This window comes from Aspergillus ambiguus (genome assembly GCF_047715705.1).
Source record: "Aspergillus ambiguus strain CBS 117.58 unplaced genomic scaffold BDV59scaffold_17, whole genome shotgun sequence".
Lineage (NCBI taxonomy): Eukaryota > Fungi > Ascomycota > Eurotiomycetes > Eurotiales > Aspergillaceae > Aspergillus > Aspergillus ambiguus.
Genome location: NW_027395530.1, coordinates 171,448 through 185,401, shown reverse-complemented (window position 1 = coordinate 185,401; position 13,954 = coordinate 171,448). Strand labels below are relative to the sequence as shown.

The window sequence follows — 13,954 nt, the reverse complement described above, 5'->3', positions numbered from 1 at the left end:
TCATGATTTTATTTCGTACTATTCTAATGCGCATGTCTACTTGTCTAAGCCGGGCCTACTGGCCGAGATACTTGTACTTCAGTGGAGGGTCATCCGCCTTGAGACCCGTGACTGTAACAGTCTGCGCATCTCCGGGGACAATGTCCATCGCGCTGTCGCTAACCCGGACCCCGTCTCTCTCTTCAAACACAAGGCATTTCACTGGCTTGTGCGTGCTGATTGACAACGTCCGTTCATTGTCTGACTGGGACACCGTCTTGATCTCCAGTCCCCGTCCCGAAAGATCCAGATATTTGAAGGGCTGGGGCCAGTCCACGTCGCGGGCCACGATCTTGCCGTCAACCCACAGTCTAGCCGCCAAAACGTGCGGCTCCGCATACACCTGATGGTCGATCACCCCGTCGACAATGATGTCCGTGGTTCCATTGGGCACAATGGTCACGTCGCTGCGAACAATGGGCTCGCGAATGTCGCGGCCCGTATCCACAGACAGGAACTTCAGTTCAATCATGCCCCGGGTCTCCTTCTGCAGGTTACTCGCGATCCAGAGCTCGAACTTGCTCTTCTTGGGAGGCTGGGCATGGGTTACGCTCCAGTCGTGGTGCTCGCGGCGCACACCAACCGCGATGGGGTTGAGCACGCGGGCGACAGCATAGAACGCAGGCTTCGGACGCAGGAAGTAGTCCACAATGGCCCACGAGATGGTTGGCCAGCAATCATTCAACTGCCATAGTAGAGCACCACCGCAGTGTCTTTCATCGCCCCACTGGCGACGCCATCCGCGGTATCCAAACATCATGGTTTCGGCTTGCACCACTTGAGTGAGGTAGATATATGTCTAAGTTGGATTAGCATAGGCGGATGCGGTTCTGGCAGAGAGCTATACACACCTCGAGGTCGGTTGCGGTTCTTAGGTTCTCAACAAGGTACGTGGCGATCCTGCGCTCATGGCCGTCTGCCTTGTTATGAAAGTCCAGAACGTGCGACTGAGGATACTTGTCTTTTTCATTCTCCACGAAGTACTCGATGGTGGACATGTGCGGGAACGCCTCCATGCCGAATTCACTATTGAATCGGCCGCCAAGGGTGTCAAAGATCTGATACTTTTCTTGCGTGCCATGCCAGACTGGAGGGCATTAGTAAAGTCGTCAGGTAATGGGAGATGTAAATAGCGCCTTACCATTCCACTGGTGCATATCACCGACCGTGGGATCGGAGGTGATTTTGCCGTCGCCCCAAGGGCTACCTGGGTGATAGAACGTACTAGGCGATTCCTTTTCAACTACCTCCGGAAGAATCTTCTCGTAGATATAACGAGCGGGGAAATCGGTCTTGAGCCAGTTCTGTGGATCCTTGTCTTCAAAGTTATAGGTAAGACCTTGCTGCTCCTGCACCTGATAATCTTCATTATTGCCGACGTAAACAACAATCGAGGGGTGGTGGCGCAGACGCCGGACGTTGTAGATAGCCTCTTTCTCGACTGATTCCAATATTTCCGGCCAGGTCGGATAGTTTCCACACCCAAACATGAAGTCTTGCCACACCATGACACCAAGTTCGTCGCAGGCTTGGTAGAAACTGTCATCTTCGTAGCATCCTCCTCCCCAGACACTAAGATCGTCAGTACAACTCCAGAATCAGAAGAATAGGCGGAATCATACCGGATCATCACCTGTCGTCCGGCGACCATTAGCTCAATCCATTTCCGATAGCGCTCTGCGCTGATGCTGGGAAGAAGGTTATCCGCGGGGATCCAGCAAGAACCCCCACAGAAGATGTCCACGCCGTTGATACGGAAGAAGAAAGACTTTCCATGCTTGTCAGGCCGCTGCACTACCTCCGCCGTCCGGATACCAAACGTCTTGGAGACTTGATGGAGACTCTCTCCATCTTGTTCCAAGGTGGCAGAGATTTCATACAGCGTGGGATCCCCGTACCCATTGGGCCACCACAGTGCAGGCTGCTGCACAGGAAAGACCACATTAGCAACCTTGTCCTTTGTGTCCACCACTGCACGAGAAATTTCTTTGCCCTGAAGGCTCAGGACAAAGCTGACTTTGTAAGAGCCAGCGGATCCATCAACCTGCGCATAGGCAGCCACTTGAGCGGTTTGGTGATCAGTCGCCAAGTCGATCTGAGTCCACAGATCCCCGAGCCTCGCGGTGTACACTTCCAAGCGGACATCACGCCAGATGCCCGCCGTCATGAGAACGGGACCCCAGTCCCAGCCCCAGTGGTATTGCGCTTTCCGCACACTCATGCGAGCGGGATCACCATTGAACCCAACCCACTTGTGATGGGTGTCTTGGGCTCGGAGTTGTCGCGCGCGCAGCATGGCACAATCAAAGTCGATTTCCAAGACATGATCGCCGTCCGCCCCAAGGGCTTTGGTCACGTCGACGCGATGCGCCAGGAACATGTTGTCACTCTCCAGGATTACATTTCCGTCCAATTTGACTTTGGCGAAGGTATCGAGGCCGTCAAATGCGAGGACCATGGACGACCCCGCTGGCACTGCGGGGCGCTGAAAGACGTTTCGGTAGGTCCACGATTTCTCATTGACCCAACGGGCATCCAACTCGTGAAATCCAATATACGGATCCTCCAGCCTGCACAAACAAGTACGCAATGGTCAGTACTATCTCGGGGAGTGAGGGGCAGCAAACATAGGGCTTTGTACTTCTTGTTAGCCAGCAGATCTTGATGTACGACTGAGGGAACTTTTGCGACTGGCATCCAGCCCTCAGTAGAGTCATCCTCGGCGTCTTTGAAGCTCCATCCCGTCGCCAATGACTGCTGAAAGAAGCTTGCCATGATGGGAATCTTGCGACGAATTCAAGATGACAGGGAAACCAACGGACGTCAAGAAGTCACCGCACCAGGAACTCTACAAGAAGCAGAGTACAGACAAAGCAAAAGTCTGAATTCCATGACTCCTATGCGGATACGGCAAGAATTTGAATCTCGCGGTGACCGTGACCATCACGACGATATCCAGCGTAACAGTAACAGCTCGACGGCGTTCATTCCGTTCCCCACCTGCGGGGCCTTGCCTGTTTGGGACAGGGCTGCCGGAATACGGGCCGCGCCAAATACGGTTAGCTCTACACGTGACATATCTCTTCTTTGTTGGCTCCAACAACTTCAACTCTCGTCTGCCATCGTCTCAATCAGCCTTACGTCCTTACGTTAACCACCATTCCTCCCTCGTTTCTGTTGATCCTCCCCTATTCGGACGAAGGGACTTTTTGTCAGCAACTCCTCCGTCGCCATGAAACGTCCCTCGTACACCGGTGAAACCAGCCTTCCGATGGTTTCCCCGCACTTAACCTTGTTTGGGACACGGAGATGACTCCGTCAAGCTGCGGCTCTCTTGTCATTGGTGGGATGGACATCTTTTGGCCCCGGTGCCTGCATCCTGGAAGACTATTCGATGGGTTCCATGGTTTCTAGCAGGTCTCTAGACGCTCTACAAATGCCCCGTGCTCGTCCGACGCGACCCTCCAACAGCCCTGACAGTTGTTGTTTAACCTTTGACCGAAGCCCGAATAGTGCTGGTGGCTCTCGTATTGACTTCGCATTTTATGGTGGAGGGAGGAACTACGGAACTACAGAGGACGGGGGACAGTTTCCCTTTGTTTGGTTTTCCTTTTCTCCCCTTTGGATTATGCCTGGCACAATGGGCCGTCACTTCATGCTGAGGATTGTCTGCTGCAGTGCGAATCACCCCCATTGGGAACATCATCCCGTAAACAAGGGACAGATAGGCTGAATTCTCTCAACTCGCTTCCCTGACGGACCCTCTTTCTGCGACCCACGAACAGACAAAAGAGGGGTCCGTTGCCAATTTACCCCTCCACCGGAGTTCCCTCTTTTTGCCACTACGTAACCCCCCTGTTACTCGCTTCCATATTGTCGCTTACACGCACCTCTCTTCTGCAAGTACTAGAGATGGTCTGACAGCCTAAATCCCATGCGCGAATAACCGATGAGCCCCTCATCAGGCCACCTTTCACCAGTTTCCAGCCCTTTACGTCCATCAAAAGCCTAATAAACTAGGCTGAAATGAAGAAGCATGTGAAGGTGCACCCTGTATGGGAGTTCGAGTACACAATAAAATGGCTCATCTCTTGGCCCAAGTGCCTCTCCGTCTGATCAACGCTGACTGCTTGTAAAGTGGAACGTAGAGCATAATTGGCTCCGTGGATCGACACGCTGTCTTAGCCTGTCGGATCCATCGGGGCGAATTGCCTGTCCGACCTCTGCCCAGCGACGGGTGAAGGGCTCGGATCATTCCGAATCATTGTTTTAACAATAACTGCACCAAATGGTCGTATCTGGCCGTATGGGCAATGGGCTTGGTGTTCAGGAATGCGCCTCCCGCTGATCCAAAACAGCCACCAAAGCTCTTGTTCTTTCGTTCCTCCCGTGCTGGCTCCTCTAAACTAGAATGCTTCGTCTCTCCCTTCACCCCGGATGCTGCCATGTCATCCATTGGCCATGTTCCTGCGGTTGACACTGAGTTTCCAATTCGCTTAAGGGTATGCGCTTCCCACTCAAATTGGACGGACGATCGTTCTCCTGGGATCATTCGCTTCCTAGGCTTCTCGGCGATATGTCCTAAATCCATCTCAAGCCCTAGTCAATCATGTAGTGCTGTTGAACTGCAACACCGGCGTAGTTTTTACGTGCTAAGGGCCGGTCACCTCGTGGATGAAAGCGCGCCACTGCTTTAGGTTGGCCACCTGCCGATGAGACCGGCAAAGTATATCGATTGCTAGAACCACAGGTTTTCTCGTTTGCTATCTCGCTTATATTGGGTAAACGACCGCCTCTGGCTCCCGCTAATGTATGCCAGCGTGATTTGGCTGCCTTGGTGCTCGTGTAGAAATGAGCGCCAGACCTATATGCCCATTAAATCAGGGTGATTGACATCGCCTGTACGGAGACGGCTTTGCAACGAGGAGCAAGGCCGTTTTTGCCACCCTCAGGTTCCTGGTCCAGGTGATTGAAGTTCCCCAGTATTCTGCATGGCACAGGTGCATGTGCGCTGTGGGTCCTGAAGAGGTTTCATGCAAGGAGGAAGAAAATGGCCGTTATGGCTGAGATCAATGATGCACGTCGTAATTTCCTGTCCTTGATCGCAGGCACCCGAACATTGAGCGTCATCAACGCCTCGAGTCCCCTGTCAGATGCAGATGCATGACATGGAATGTAGAAGATGGGAGAGGCCTTAGCACCTCCGATCATACGCTGGTCCTAGTAGGAACATCCCAGGGGGTCGTGATGACGAAGGCCGGCAATGAAGAGATCGATACCACACCCTGCGGGACAGGTCCCCCCGGGATTCGCGCGCCAACTTTTCATAAATTGGGGAAACCGACCAGGGTTTACCAGGGCAAACATGAGGGAAAACGAAGCGGTCAGCCAAAGATCCGGCTAAGCAGGCTCGAGACTAATAGATGCCGGCAGGACCGAAGAGGATGTCAGGGCCGACCAACCTTTCGCGTGAGTCGATGCAGGCAGACAAGGTCTGATTGGTCTGAGCACGAGAGCGGATTGATTGACTGATGCTGATTTAATTACATTTGACACTGTTTTCCAGGACTATTGCTAGTCTTTAACCCCAGGAATGCGGGGGGCGCTGAGCCAACAAAGTGTCCGCTCTCCTCCATCGTGTGGCGACGATCTCTCAGGGCTTGCTCACTCGTTGGGCATAATACTTTTCGTTCCAGTCTGACCCCAGGGCGTATGATACTAGCGCTGGGGAGACTTACTATTTCTGTGCTGTACATCTCCCGGGTGGGTTGGACTCTAAAACACGAGTTTTTCTTCTTCGGTCATTACCCACATCCTTCTGTGTCAGAGTGCATGATTAGGATTTGAGTTATTTCTTAGGCTGCTTGGTCCATGTCTGATCTGTCCCTCTGATCTGGTATTTCTCTTTCTCTTTCTCTACGTCTTCGTTCTATTCTCTGTCTACCTTCTCGTGGTTCCCTCGCACCTGGTGGAGTGACGCACTCCATCGTTGTGCCGCGGCTATTTCGCCCCCTGCTATTTTTACATTAATTTGCTAGGGGTTCTTTCTGGTTCTTTATTACTCTGGCTTATTATTATTGTTTTTCCCGCTTTCAATTCAATCTCCCGACGCGCCATTCGAACCTCCTGGCTATCTGCGACTCTGCGCAAATGGCTGCCTTTGCTTGAACAAATCCTAGCATGTCCTGCAGCCGTTCCTCGTTTTCCTAAACCACTTTTTTGGCGAGAATATTTGGACCCAAATAGAGCCCCCGGCCTTGTCCACAGCCATGTTCCATACGTTCGAGGGATTTGAAAACCCTGCCGGCTCGACCGTCTCTCGGGGCCGTAATGAACGGCAGCAATCGGTCGGTCGGCGGATCACCACGTTGCGGGCCTGCACTTCTTGCAGACACCGCAAGATCAAGTGTGATGGCGAGAAGCCGTGTGAGGCATGCAGGTGGTACAAAAAGGCTGATCTCTGTCATTACTCGGACCCACGCCCCTCTCGCAGGTATGTCATTCCATAGTCATGACCCCTATATCAGGACTGTGACAAATGACATGACTCTTTGGAACCAGGCATGTAGAAAAGTTGTCCACGACATTGGACGAGTATCGGGGCGTTCTGGAGAAGCTTTTTCCTAGCATGTCCCCCGAAGCGCTGGTCAGCATGCCTCGTGAAAAGTTGTTGGAGATGACCACAAAAGGAGCAGCGTCCCATGGCCAAACGCAAGGACCACATCCAGCTTCTCCTGCCACCTCAGCTTCCATTGAAGCTCATGTGTCCCCCATGTCCAACGAAGACACGAACCTGGAATCTCTTCAGACTATGCCTGATGAATCTACTGAGGCCAGAAGTTCGGTCAACAGCGAGTCTACCAATGGTATCTCTGACGATGTCAACGCACTATCATTGTCTTCACGGCAGCCCTCATCCTACTTAGGAGTTTCCTCCATAAACGCAGTTCTAAAAGTCATCGTCTGGCTGGACCCAGGCTCAATAACCTATTTCTCTCGCACCCCTGCAGTTGGTGCCCGTCGAGGGTCTATCGTGGACCTTTCGGCTCCAGATTCCCAGAACTGGCAGGTCCAGAACCCCCAGCAGCATCAGCCTGACACACCCCCTCAACAAATGCAAGTCACAGACATGCAGATACTCGACTCTTACTTTACCTATGTGCAACCGTTCATCCCCATGTTGGACGAACAGTCATTTCGACAAACCTATTTGTCTGGACAGCGGAAAGATGACCAGTGGCTTGCCCTTTTGAACGTTGTCTTCGCCATGGGAAGCATCTCGGCTTGTCCTGCCGATGATGTTTGCCATGATACATATTATCAGCGTGCTAAGAGCTATCTAACTCTTGACTGTCTTGGCTCGTCGCACTTGGAAACAATTCAAGCCCTGGGCCTCCTTGGGGGTTATTACCTCCACTACATCAGCCAGCCAAATTTGGCATATTCGCTCATGGGTGCAGCACTCCGCATGGCAGCTGCTTTGGGCCTGCATAAGGAGTTCTCGGAAGGCCAGGACGTGAATAATAAACAGAAGCTAGCCTCCATGGACATGAAACGACGCGTGTGGTGGTCCCTCTTCTGCCTGGATACCTGGGGCGGCATGACCCTTGGTCGGCCCAGTATGGGACGCTTTGGACCAACCATCACCGTCAAACTACCGCATCATCGTGAAAACGTATGTGGTACCCGTCTCTTCCAATTGACTTGTATTGACACGTCTCAGGGAAATGTATTGGATATTCTTCCTCTCTTGGAGAATGTCCGTTTCTGCAAGATCGCAACACAGATCCAGGAAGTCCTGGCGGTCACACCGCTCACCCGATACCAAGATATCACTCACTTCGATAATCAGTTATTGGAGTGGTATGAGAATCTCCCATACATCCTCAAAGACCACCAACCCTGCTCAGAGTCGATTGCCATCGCGAGGACGGTCATGAAGTGGCGCTACTCAAATCAACGCATGCTTCTCTACCGGCCGACTCTGCTGAGCTATGCTCTCAGACGAGTTCCGTACATTGCACTTCGCTCAGAAGAGCGGTGTGCCATTGAGCGATGTAGAGAGATTGCGGATGAGGCGATCCAGGACATCTCATCTATGGCCCAATCACACCAGATGTCGGGATGGAATGCCGTCTGGCTGATCTTCCAGGCTGTGATGGTCCCTCTGTTGGGCCTGTACCTCAACGACAGTACCAACAATGATCCACGTGCTACCGTCGAATCATGTCAGTCACAGGTAGAAACGGCGATGCTCGTGCTGGCGCGACTTCAGCCATGGAGTCCAACCGCGAGACGCACGCTCGATGCTGTCTCCCGCATCTTCGAGGCTAGCAAGCGTGGCCCTGATCCCATGGTCAACGACGTTGGTGGTATGACCAACGGGAATGCATGTCCCACATCAGTCCCCGGGCCAGCACCGGGCATTCTCCTCTCGCAGAACGAGTTCCCACGTGGGATGAACCTGGAAACCGGCTTTGCGGATCCCTTGGCGCCGGCCTTTATGGATGATTCTGCTGGTCAGCATCTGTGGGATTTCCTCAGCTGGAGCGACAACAATTTGTGGCCTGGAGTGACCGAGCTGGATGGCACAGTAGAGGATGTTCTGATGATGCCCGATGATAAGGGCATGAAATTCGGGAACGGGGCGCCGGGGTTTTTTGCGAATCCTATGGGTGAACCTACATACTATGCAAATACAGCATTGCCATATTATTAGGTTGGATATGCATCGGGAAAGTATGTGGTCAAGTGAAACTGGTGTTCCATTTTTTTTTTCTCTTCTTTTCTTCTTTTCTTCATCTCTTCATTTCTTCATTTCTTCATTTCTTCTCTTCTATTTGGTATCCCGATATTGGTGAAATCCGTCGGATTCGTTATTTCGCTTCGTCCATACATATTTATCACGACCCTTCGGGACATTACTTTATTTCTGCTTCTGGTGATTCATCTGTATTGAGCGATTATATGAATAATGAATATATTGAGCTTTTATAGTCAATAAAAGCATATGACGAACCACAAATACTTTCGAATGTGTTTGGCTCAAATTTGGTCTGTCTGAGTTTCTTGATAGGGCCCAGGAAGTAGTATTGGGGTTTCTGATTTGAGACAAGAAGTCTTGTAGATAATAGCTTCTGTTCAACAGCGCTTTTTTTTTTAAAATACTTCAAACAACAGTCACTCCTTAACGCCATATATAAGTACAGAAAAGGGACCAAATGGGCGAACAAGACACTGGCTCCTCACCATCAATCAGCCACCTTTTTCTCGCTATCCTTTTCTGTCCTACATTGTGATCGTTACCATCCATATATGCACCCCGAATCGACGTAACGGCGACTCACTTCTTGGATCCGGACATCTCGCGCGGCGGAGTTCCCTCATCGGAGGTCGTGTCATCTACGGCCTGTTCAGGAACTCCGTCACATAATCTCTGGCATTCTTGGGAAATTTTGACCGTGTGGGGCATGCTAGAATCCCGGGCCGTTAACCAAGTAGATGACACAAGTGGCTGGGGATATATGTACATTTGGTAGCCACACATAGAGTTGGCCCGGTGGCGGATACACTGGGCAACGTGATCTTCGTCTGTGGGATAGATAGAACTCTTCATAGTGATGTTTGTCATTTCTGGAATCATTATCGATTATTGGTGATCAACCCTGACACAATGCCGGTTCATTTATACTCGACTGTCAGTCAAGTATATCTCGTGACGAACGATGATCTCCCCACTATATCGGAATGTATATTCGGAATGTTTATCGCACGATAGCTTCACCCCAGATTGAATGATTGGCTCAGATGTTTTTGATGGTGGCAAGTCCCGGAATCCGGCCCCAGACTTTCGGGCGAAATGACGATATATATACGTTTTGGTGATGCTCGTTCGCTTTGGCAAAGCCACACAAGTCGCTCCAAGGATCTCTGCAAATTAGCATGTACGAACACGTAATATGCAATAACAATAATAAATTACCTGCGTTTTTGGCTCAAATCCTAACTTGAAAGCGATAGCAATGGGAAACGATGTAGCATCACGTGACTATAACCCGAGGCATCAGCATGACTCAGCATCGCGAAACAACACAATATCAACTCCAATTTCAACTCAACAAGCACTTCCAAGGCAGCTGATCCTACCCGGCCGTGACGTATGGAGACTCTGCGTGAAGTGTAATTGTACATTGTGCATTGACACATGCACCATTGACCATAATCCGTCCAAGCTGCACATGACAACAACATACACATAAACACACCTCAAATGTCCCTCTTCGGGAGACCCTCGCTGGTGTATGGCAGCGCCATCGCCCTACGCGCCATCCTTCTCGTCTATGGCGCCTGGCAAGACGCCTACTCCGCCGTTAAGTACACTGACATCGACTATCTTGTCTTCACTGACGCGGCCCGCTATGTCGCCCGCGGCGCATCCCCTTATGCCCGCGACACCTACCGCTACACGCCGCTGCTCGCCTGGATGCTCCTCCCCACCACCTGGGCTGTGCCTGGGTTCTTCGCTTTTGGGAAAGTCTTGTTTGCGCTTTCCGACGTGCTCGCTGGCTGGCTGATCGCCAAATCGCTCATGTCGGCGTATGGCATGCGCCCGGCCCTCGCCCGGAAATATGCCTGCGTCTGGTTGCTCAACCCCATGGTTGCGAATATCAGCACCCGTGGCAGCTCCGAGGGCCTACTCTGTGTCTTGGTCGTTGCTTTGGTCTGGGCGGTGCTCAGCCGCCGCATCACCCTTGCCGGTGTGCTCCTCGGCCTCGCGGTGCACATCAAGATTTACCCGTTTATATATGGACTGTCGATGCTGTGGTGGTTAGATCGGCCATCGCAGACTCAAACCAGGCAGAGGCAGCCCCCGAAGAAGGGTCTCCTCACCGAGACCGCCGCCTTGGTCACCCCCGCTAGGGTCCACTTGACGCTGACCGCGCTCGCAACCTTCTCCGCCCTGAATATCGCCATGTACATCCACTACGGCGTCCCTTTCATTCAGCACACCTATCTCCACCATCTAACCCGCATCGATCACCGCCATAACTTCTCTCCCTACGGCACTTTGCTCTATCTCTCCGCGGCGGGCGACGCGGCCGGCCACTTCGAGGCCCTCGCCTTCATTCCGCAGCTGTTCCTCTCCGTCGTGGCTATCCCGCTCGTCCTGGCACGAAGGAGCCTCCCCGGCGCGATGATGGCGCAGACCTTTGCATTTGTGACGTTTAATAAGGTTTGTACGAGTCAGGTATGTCTTGCCATGTGAGTCGTCTCGATAGAGAGACGCTGACGCCAGTAGTATTTCTTGTGGTATCTAGTGTTTTTACCATTTTACCTGCCTCGGTCGTCGTTGCATAGTAGACTTGGAGTGATTGTTTTGGCGGTGTGGGTTGGCGCGCAGGTAAGATCTCCCTTCTCGTTTTCTCTCGGGCTTGTTTCGTTTGTTAATGGAGTCTAGGCGGCCTGGCTTCAGCAAGGGTATAACTTGGAGTTTCTTGGAATATCGACATTCGTCCCTGGGTTGTTCCTGGCTGGGCTGGTGTTCTTTGCGGTGAACGTGTGGATCCTAGGGATTGTCGTTGATGATCTGGGGTCTTTGCCCTGTAGTTAGCCAGCAGTTTGATTCTACAGAACGTAAACAAGGATATGGAATATGTGCAAGCTAATATTTGTCGTTATTCATACGATGTATCGCTCAACAATACAGGACATGTAAAGCAAATATTTAACCCGAAGCTAAAACTTATTAGGCCCCTATACGAACGATAGGATCGGGGTTATCTTCTCATAACTGCGAAAAGACCACGCTCAGCCACTTGCAGGGACTAGGATGCTGTGGGAACTCTAGTTCGGCTTGGAGACGTCGGCGATGATCTGGTAGGTCGACGCGTGGATGCTGAGTGGCCGGCTGCGGGGATACACCGCACCGATGATCTGGTGGTTCGGGCCGTACTGGGGATAGATGCCGTCAGACAATTCCACAAACTGCGCGTGCGGACGCGTCTCGTGCAGCATTTCGAGAATGTCTTCGCTCCACAACCCCGTGCACTGGCTGTTGTGCAACTGGAAGTACGGGTTCAGCAAGGGACAGGCACTGTCGAGATCGATGAAGCGGATGCGCATGAACGTGAGTGCTGCGTGCAGCCGCAGCGAGTCCACCGCACCTTGAACCAGCCTTTCAAACGATCGTATGAACCCCAGGTTAGTTATCCCAGAGAAGTCGTCTAGGAATGGGGGTAGAGCGGTTGGACTGGTCGGGGTCGATTTCCCGCGACAGCAGGTTTTCACGACGATGTCCAGGGATCTAAGCCGGGATTTGGTCGGCCATGCCGTGTTCATAAATGTTCGCGTAGCGTGGAAAAGGTTGGCGCACACTTTCCCTGTGAAGGTGAGGGATTCCAAATGCGGGGCTACCTCACCTAGGAGCTGGCAAAGATGGGGCGGCTGCACGTAGTCTCCTAGCCAGCTGGGTTGTGGGTTATCTTTGTTGTAGAAGCCTTCCACGCTCAGGTTAACATGGACCAGGGAGGTTGGCAACTGTCGCAGGATCTGGGCGACGGTTTCATATCCTTCAATCTTTGGTTTGGCATAGGCGCAATGCCATTCCCGCACGTTGGGGAGAGCCTCAGAGAGTGTGCACCAGTGACGGTAGTCGCGCATGATATTCCAGGCACCGCGCATGACAAACGTCTGGATATCTGGCAGTGCGGGAAGACGCCGGCCGGAGTGACCGTATGGATCGTCCCTGAAATGACGGATCATCGGGGGTTTCTTGCAGTGTCCGCCTTCCAGAGTGAGGATACGTGCCTCAGGGAAGCATGTCTGCACGTGAAGGAAGATTTCTTCCAATGTGGCATTGTGACTGGCATAGTAGTATTTGTAGTCGTTCCCACGGTTTGAATCAAAGTCATCCCATGCCATCGTTGGCTGCAACGCACCCGCATTGGGCACCCCAGTATCCTCCTCGTTGAGGTGTCGGACCGGCACATGGTGGTGAGCGATGATCTTCGTGACGCGCTTTCCCCAGACAGGGATCCAGATCTCGATTTGACGAACGTAGGGAGTCAGATGGGGGTGCGATTCGAACCACCTGGCGCATTCTTCTAGCTGGTCGGTAGTGCCTTTGATCTTGACTGGGCCGGCCGGGTTAGATGGGTTTAGATGGACACCTGGCAGCGGGACTCACGGTATCGATAGATGCGGTCTTGCACTAAGGATCGCCAGACTGGCGATATTAGTGCCAGATTGGAGAGGGCTTTTCGGCGAGGATGTCTCAGCGATTTGTTCCAGTTGCGAGCGGACGACTTCCCGGGACCAGTGGTGGTAAAGGCAGAGGTTCGCTCTCCGAAGAGATAGTTAAGGATGGACTCATGGATCTCGATGGGAAGGTTTTCGAATCTCAATTCGGGACGAGTGGAGGGAGGGGCGTCGGACGGGACTAAGGTATCGGCGAGAAGGGACTCCACAGGGGCATGGCAGACCGGCTGCCCAGACCCAGCGGGAGCGGAGACGGGATCATCGTGAACGGGGAATTCGGCACTGGTGCTCCGAGGGGATTTGGTATAAGGGATCGGGGTGGAGAGGGAAGAACGAGCCAACGAATTGACGGAGACGGGACGTGGAGGAGGGATAGTAGATATCATGAGGGGCGAAGACGCCGTCGACGAGAGTTCCAACATGAGGACGAAGGAGTGGGATGTAGCGGAAGATACTGGGGGAGGCGATCCGGTTAGACTTTAAGGCAGAGACTGAAGGCAGGAGGAGACCAACGTATGGTGGAAGAGACAGGTAATCGTGAAGATGAGCGGATTTGCACTGGAGATCAGCGCGAGTCAGAACGAGCCAGCAGAGTCATGGCGGATCCCGAGGGGATCGTGGAGGAAAGTGGTTGGATGGTAAGGATGATACGAATGAT

The 13,954-nt window shown here is 52.5% G+C and overlaps 4 protein-coding genes across 4 annotated transcripts; 2 read left to right on the top strand and 2 right to left on the bottom strand.

Annotated features, from left to right (window-relative positions):
* Nucleotides 1–4: 4 nt before the first annotated feature.
* Nucleotides 5–2,981, bottom strand: BDV59DRAFT_35072 (beta-mannosidase). The gene is made up of 5 exons (XM_073696237.1): nucleotides 2,681–2,981; nucleotides 1,662–2,609; nucleotides 1,181–1,611; nucleotides 891–1,126; nucleotides 5–838 (listed from the first exon to the last, which is right to left on the bottom strand). The coding sequence occupies exons 1-5, from the start codon at nucleotides 2,812–2,814 to the stop codon at nucleotides 56–58; spliced, it is 2,532 nt and encodes an 843-aa protein (XP_073547612.1). The 5' UTR covers nucleotides 2,815–2,981; the 3' UTR covers nucleotides 5–55.
* Nucleotides 2,982–5,923: 2,942 nt separating this feature from the next.
* On the top strand, nucleotides 5,924–9,070 carry BDV59DRAFT_35054 (putative C6 transcription factor). Its single transcript, XM_073696236.1, has 3 exons — nucleotides 5,924–6,532; nucleotides 6,601–7,714; nucleotides 7,763–9,070. The coding sequence occupies exons 1-3, from the start codon at nucleotides 6,309–6,311 to the stop codon at nucleotides 8,756–8,758; spliced, it is 2,334 nt and encodes a 777-aa protein (XP_073547611.1). The 5' UTR covers nucleotides 5,924–6,308; the 3' UTR covers nucleotides 8,759–9,070.
* An 888-nt stretch (nucleotides 9,071–9,958) lies between these two features.
* On the top strand, nucleotides 9,959–11,767 carry BDV59DRAFT_34997 (glycosylphosphatidylinositol-alpha 1,4 mannosyltransferase I). The gene is made up of 4 exons (XM_073696235.1): nucleotides 9,959–9,983; nucleotides 10,060–11,287; nucleotides 11,339–11,440; nucleotides 11,498–11,767. Exons 2-4 carry the CDS (start codon nucleotides 10,310–10,312, stop codon nucleotides 11,648–11,650), a joined length of 1,233 nt encoding a protein of 410 aa, XP_073547610.1. The 5' UTR covers nucleotides 9,959–9,983; nucleotides 10,060–10,309; the 3' UTR covers nucleotides 11,651–11,767.
* On the bottom strand, nucleotides 11,595–13,786 carry BDV59DRAFT_34394 (uncharacterized protein). The gene is made up of 2 exons (XM_073696232.1): nucleotides 13,226–13,786; nucleotides 11,595–13,172 (listed from the first exon to the last, which is right to left on the bottom strand). The coding sequence occupies exons 1-2, from the start codon at nucleotides 13,716–13,718 to the stop codon at nucleotides 11,884–11,886; spliced, it is 1,782 nt and encodes a 593-aa protein (XP_073547609.1). The 5' UTR covers nucleotides 13,719–13,786; the 3' UTR covers nucleotides 11,595–11,883.
* Between the last annotated feature and the right edge of the window lie 168 nt (nucleotides 13,787–13,954).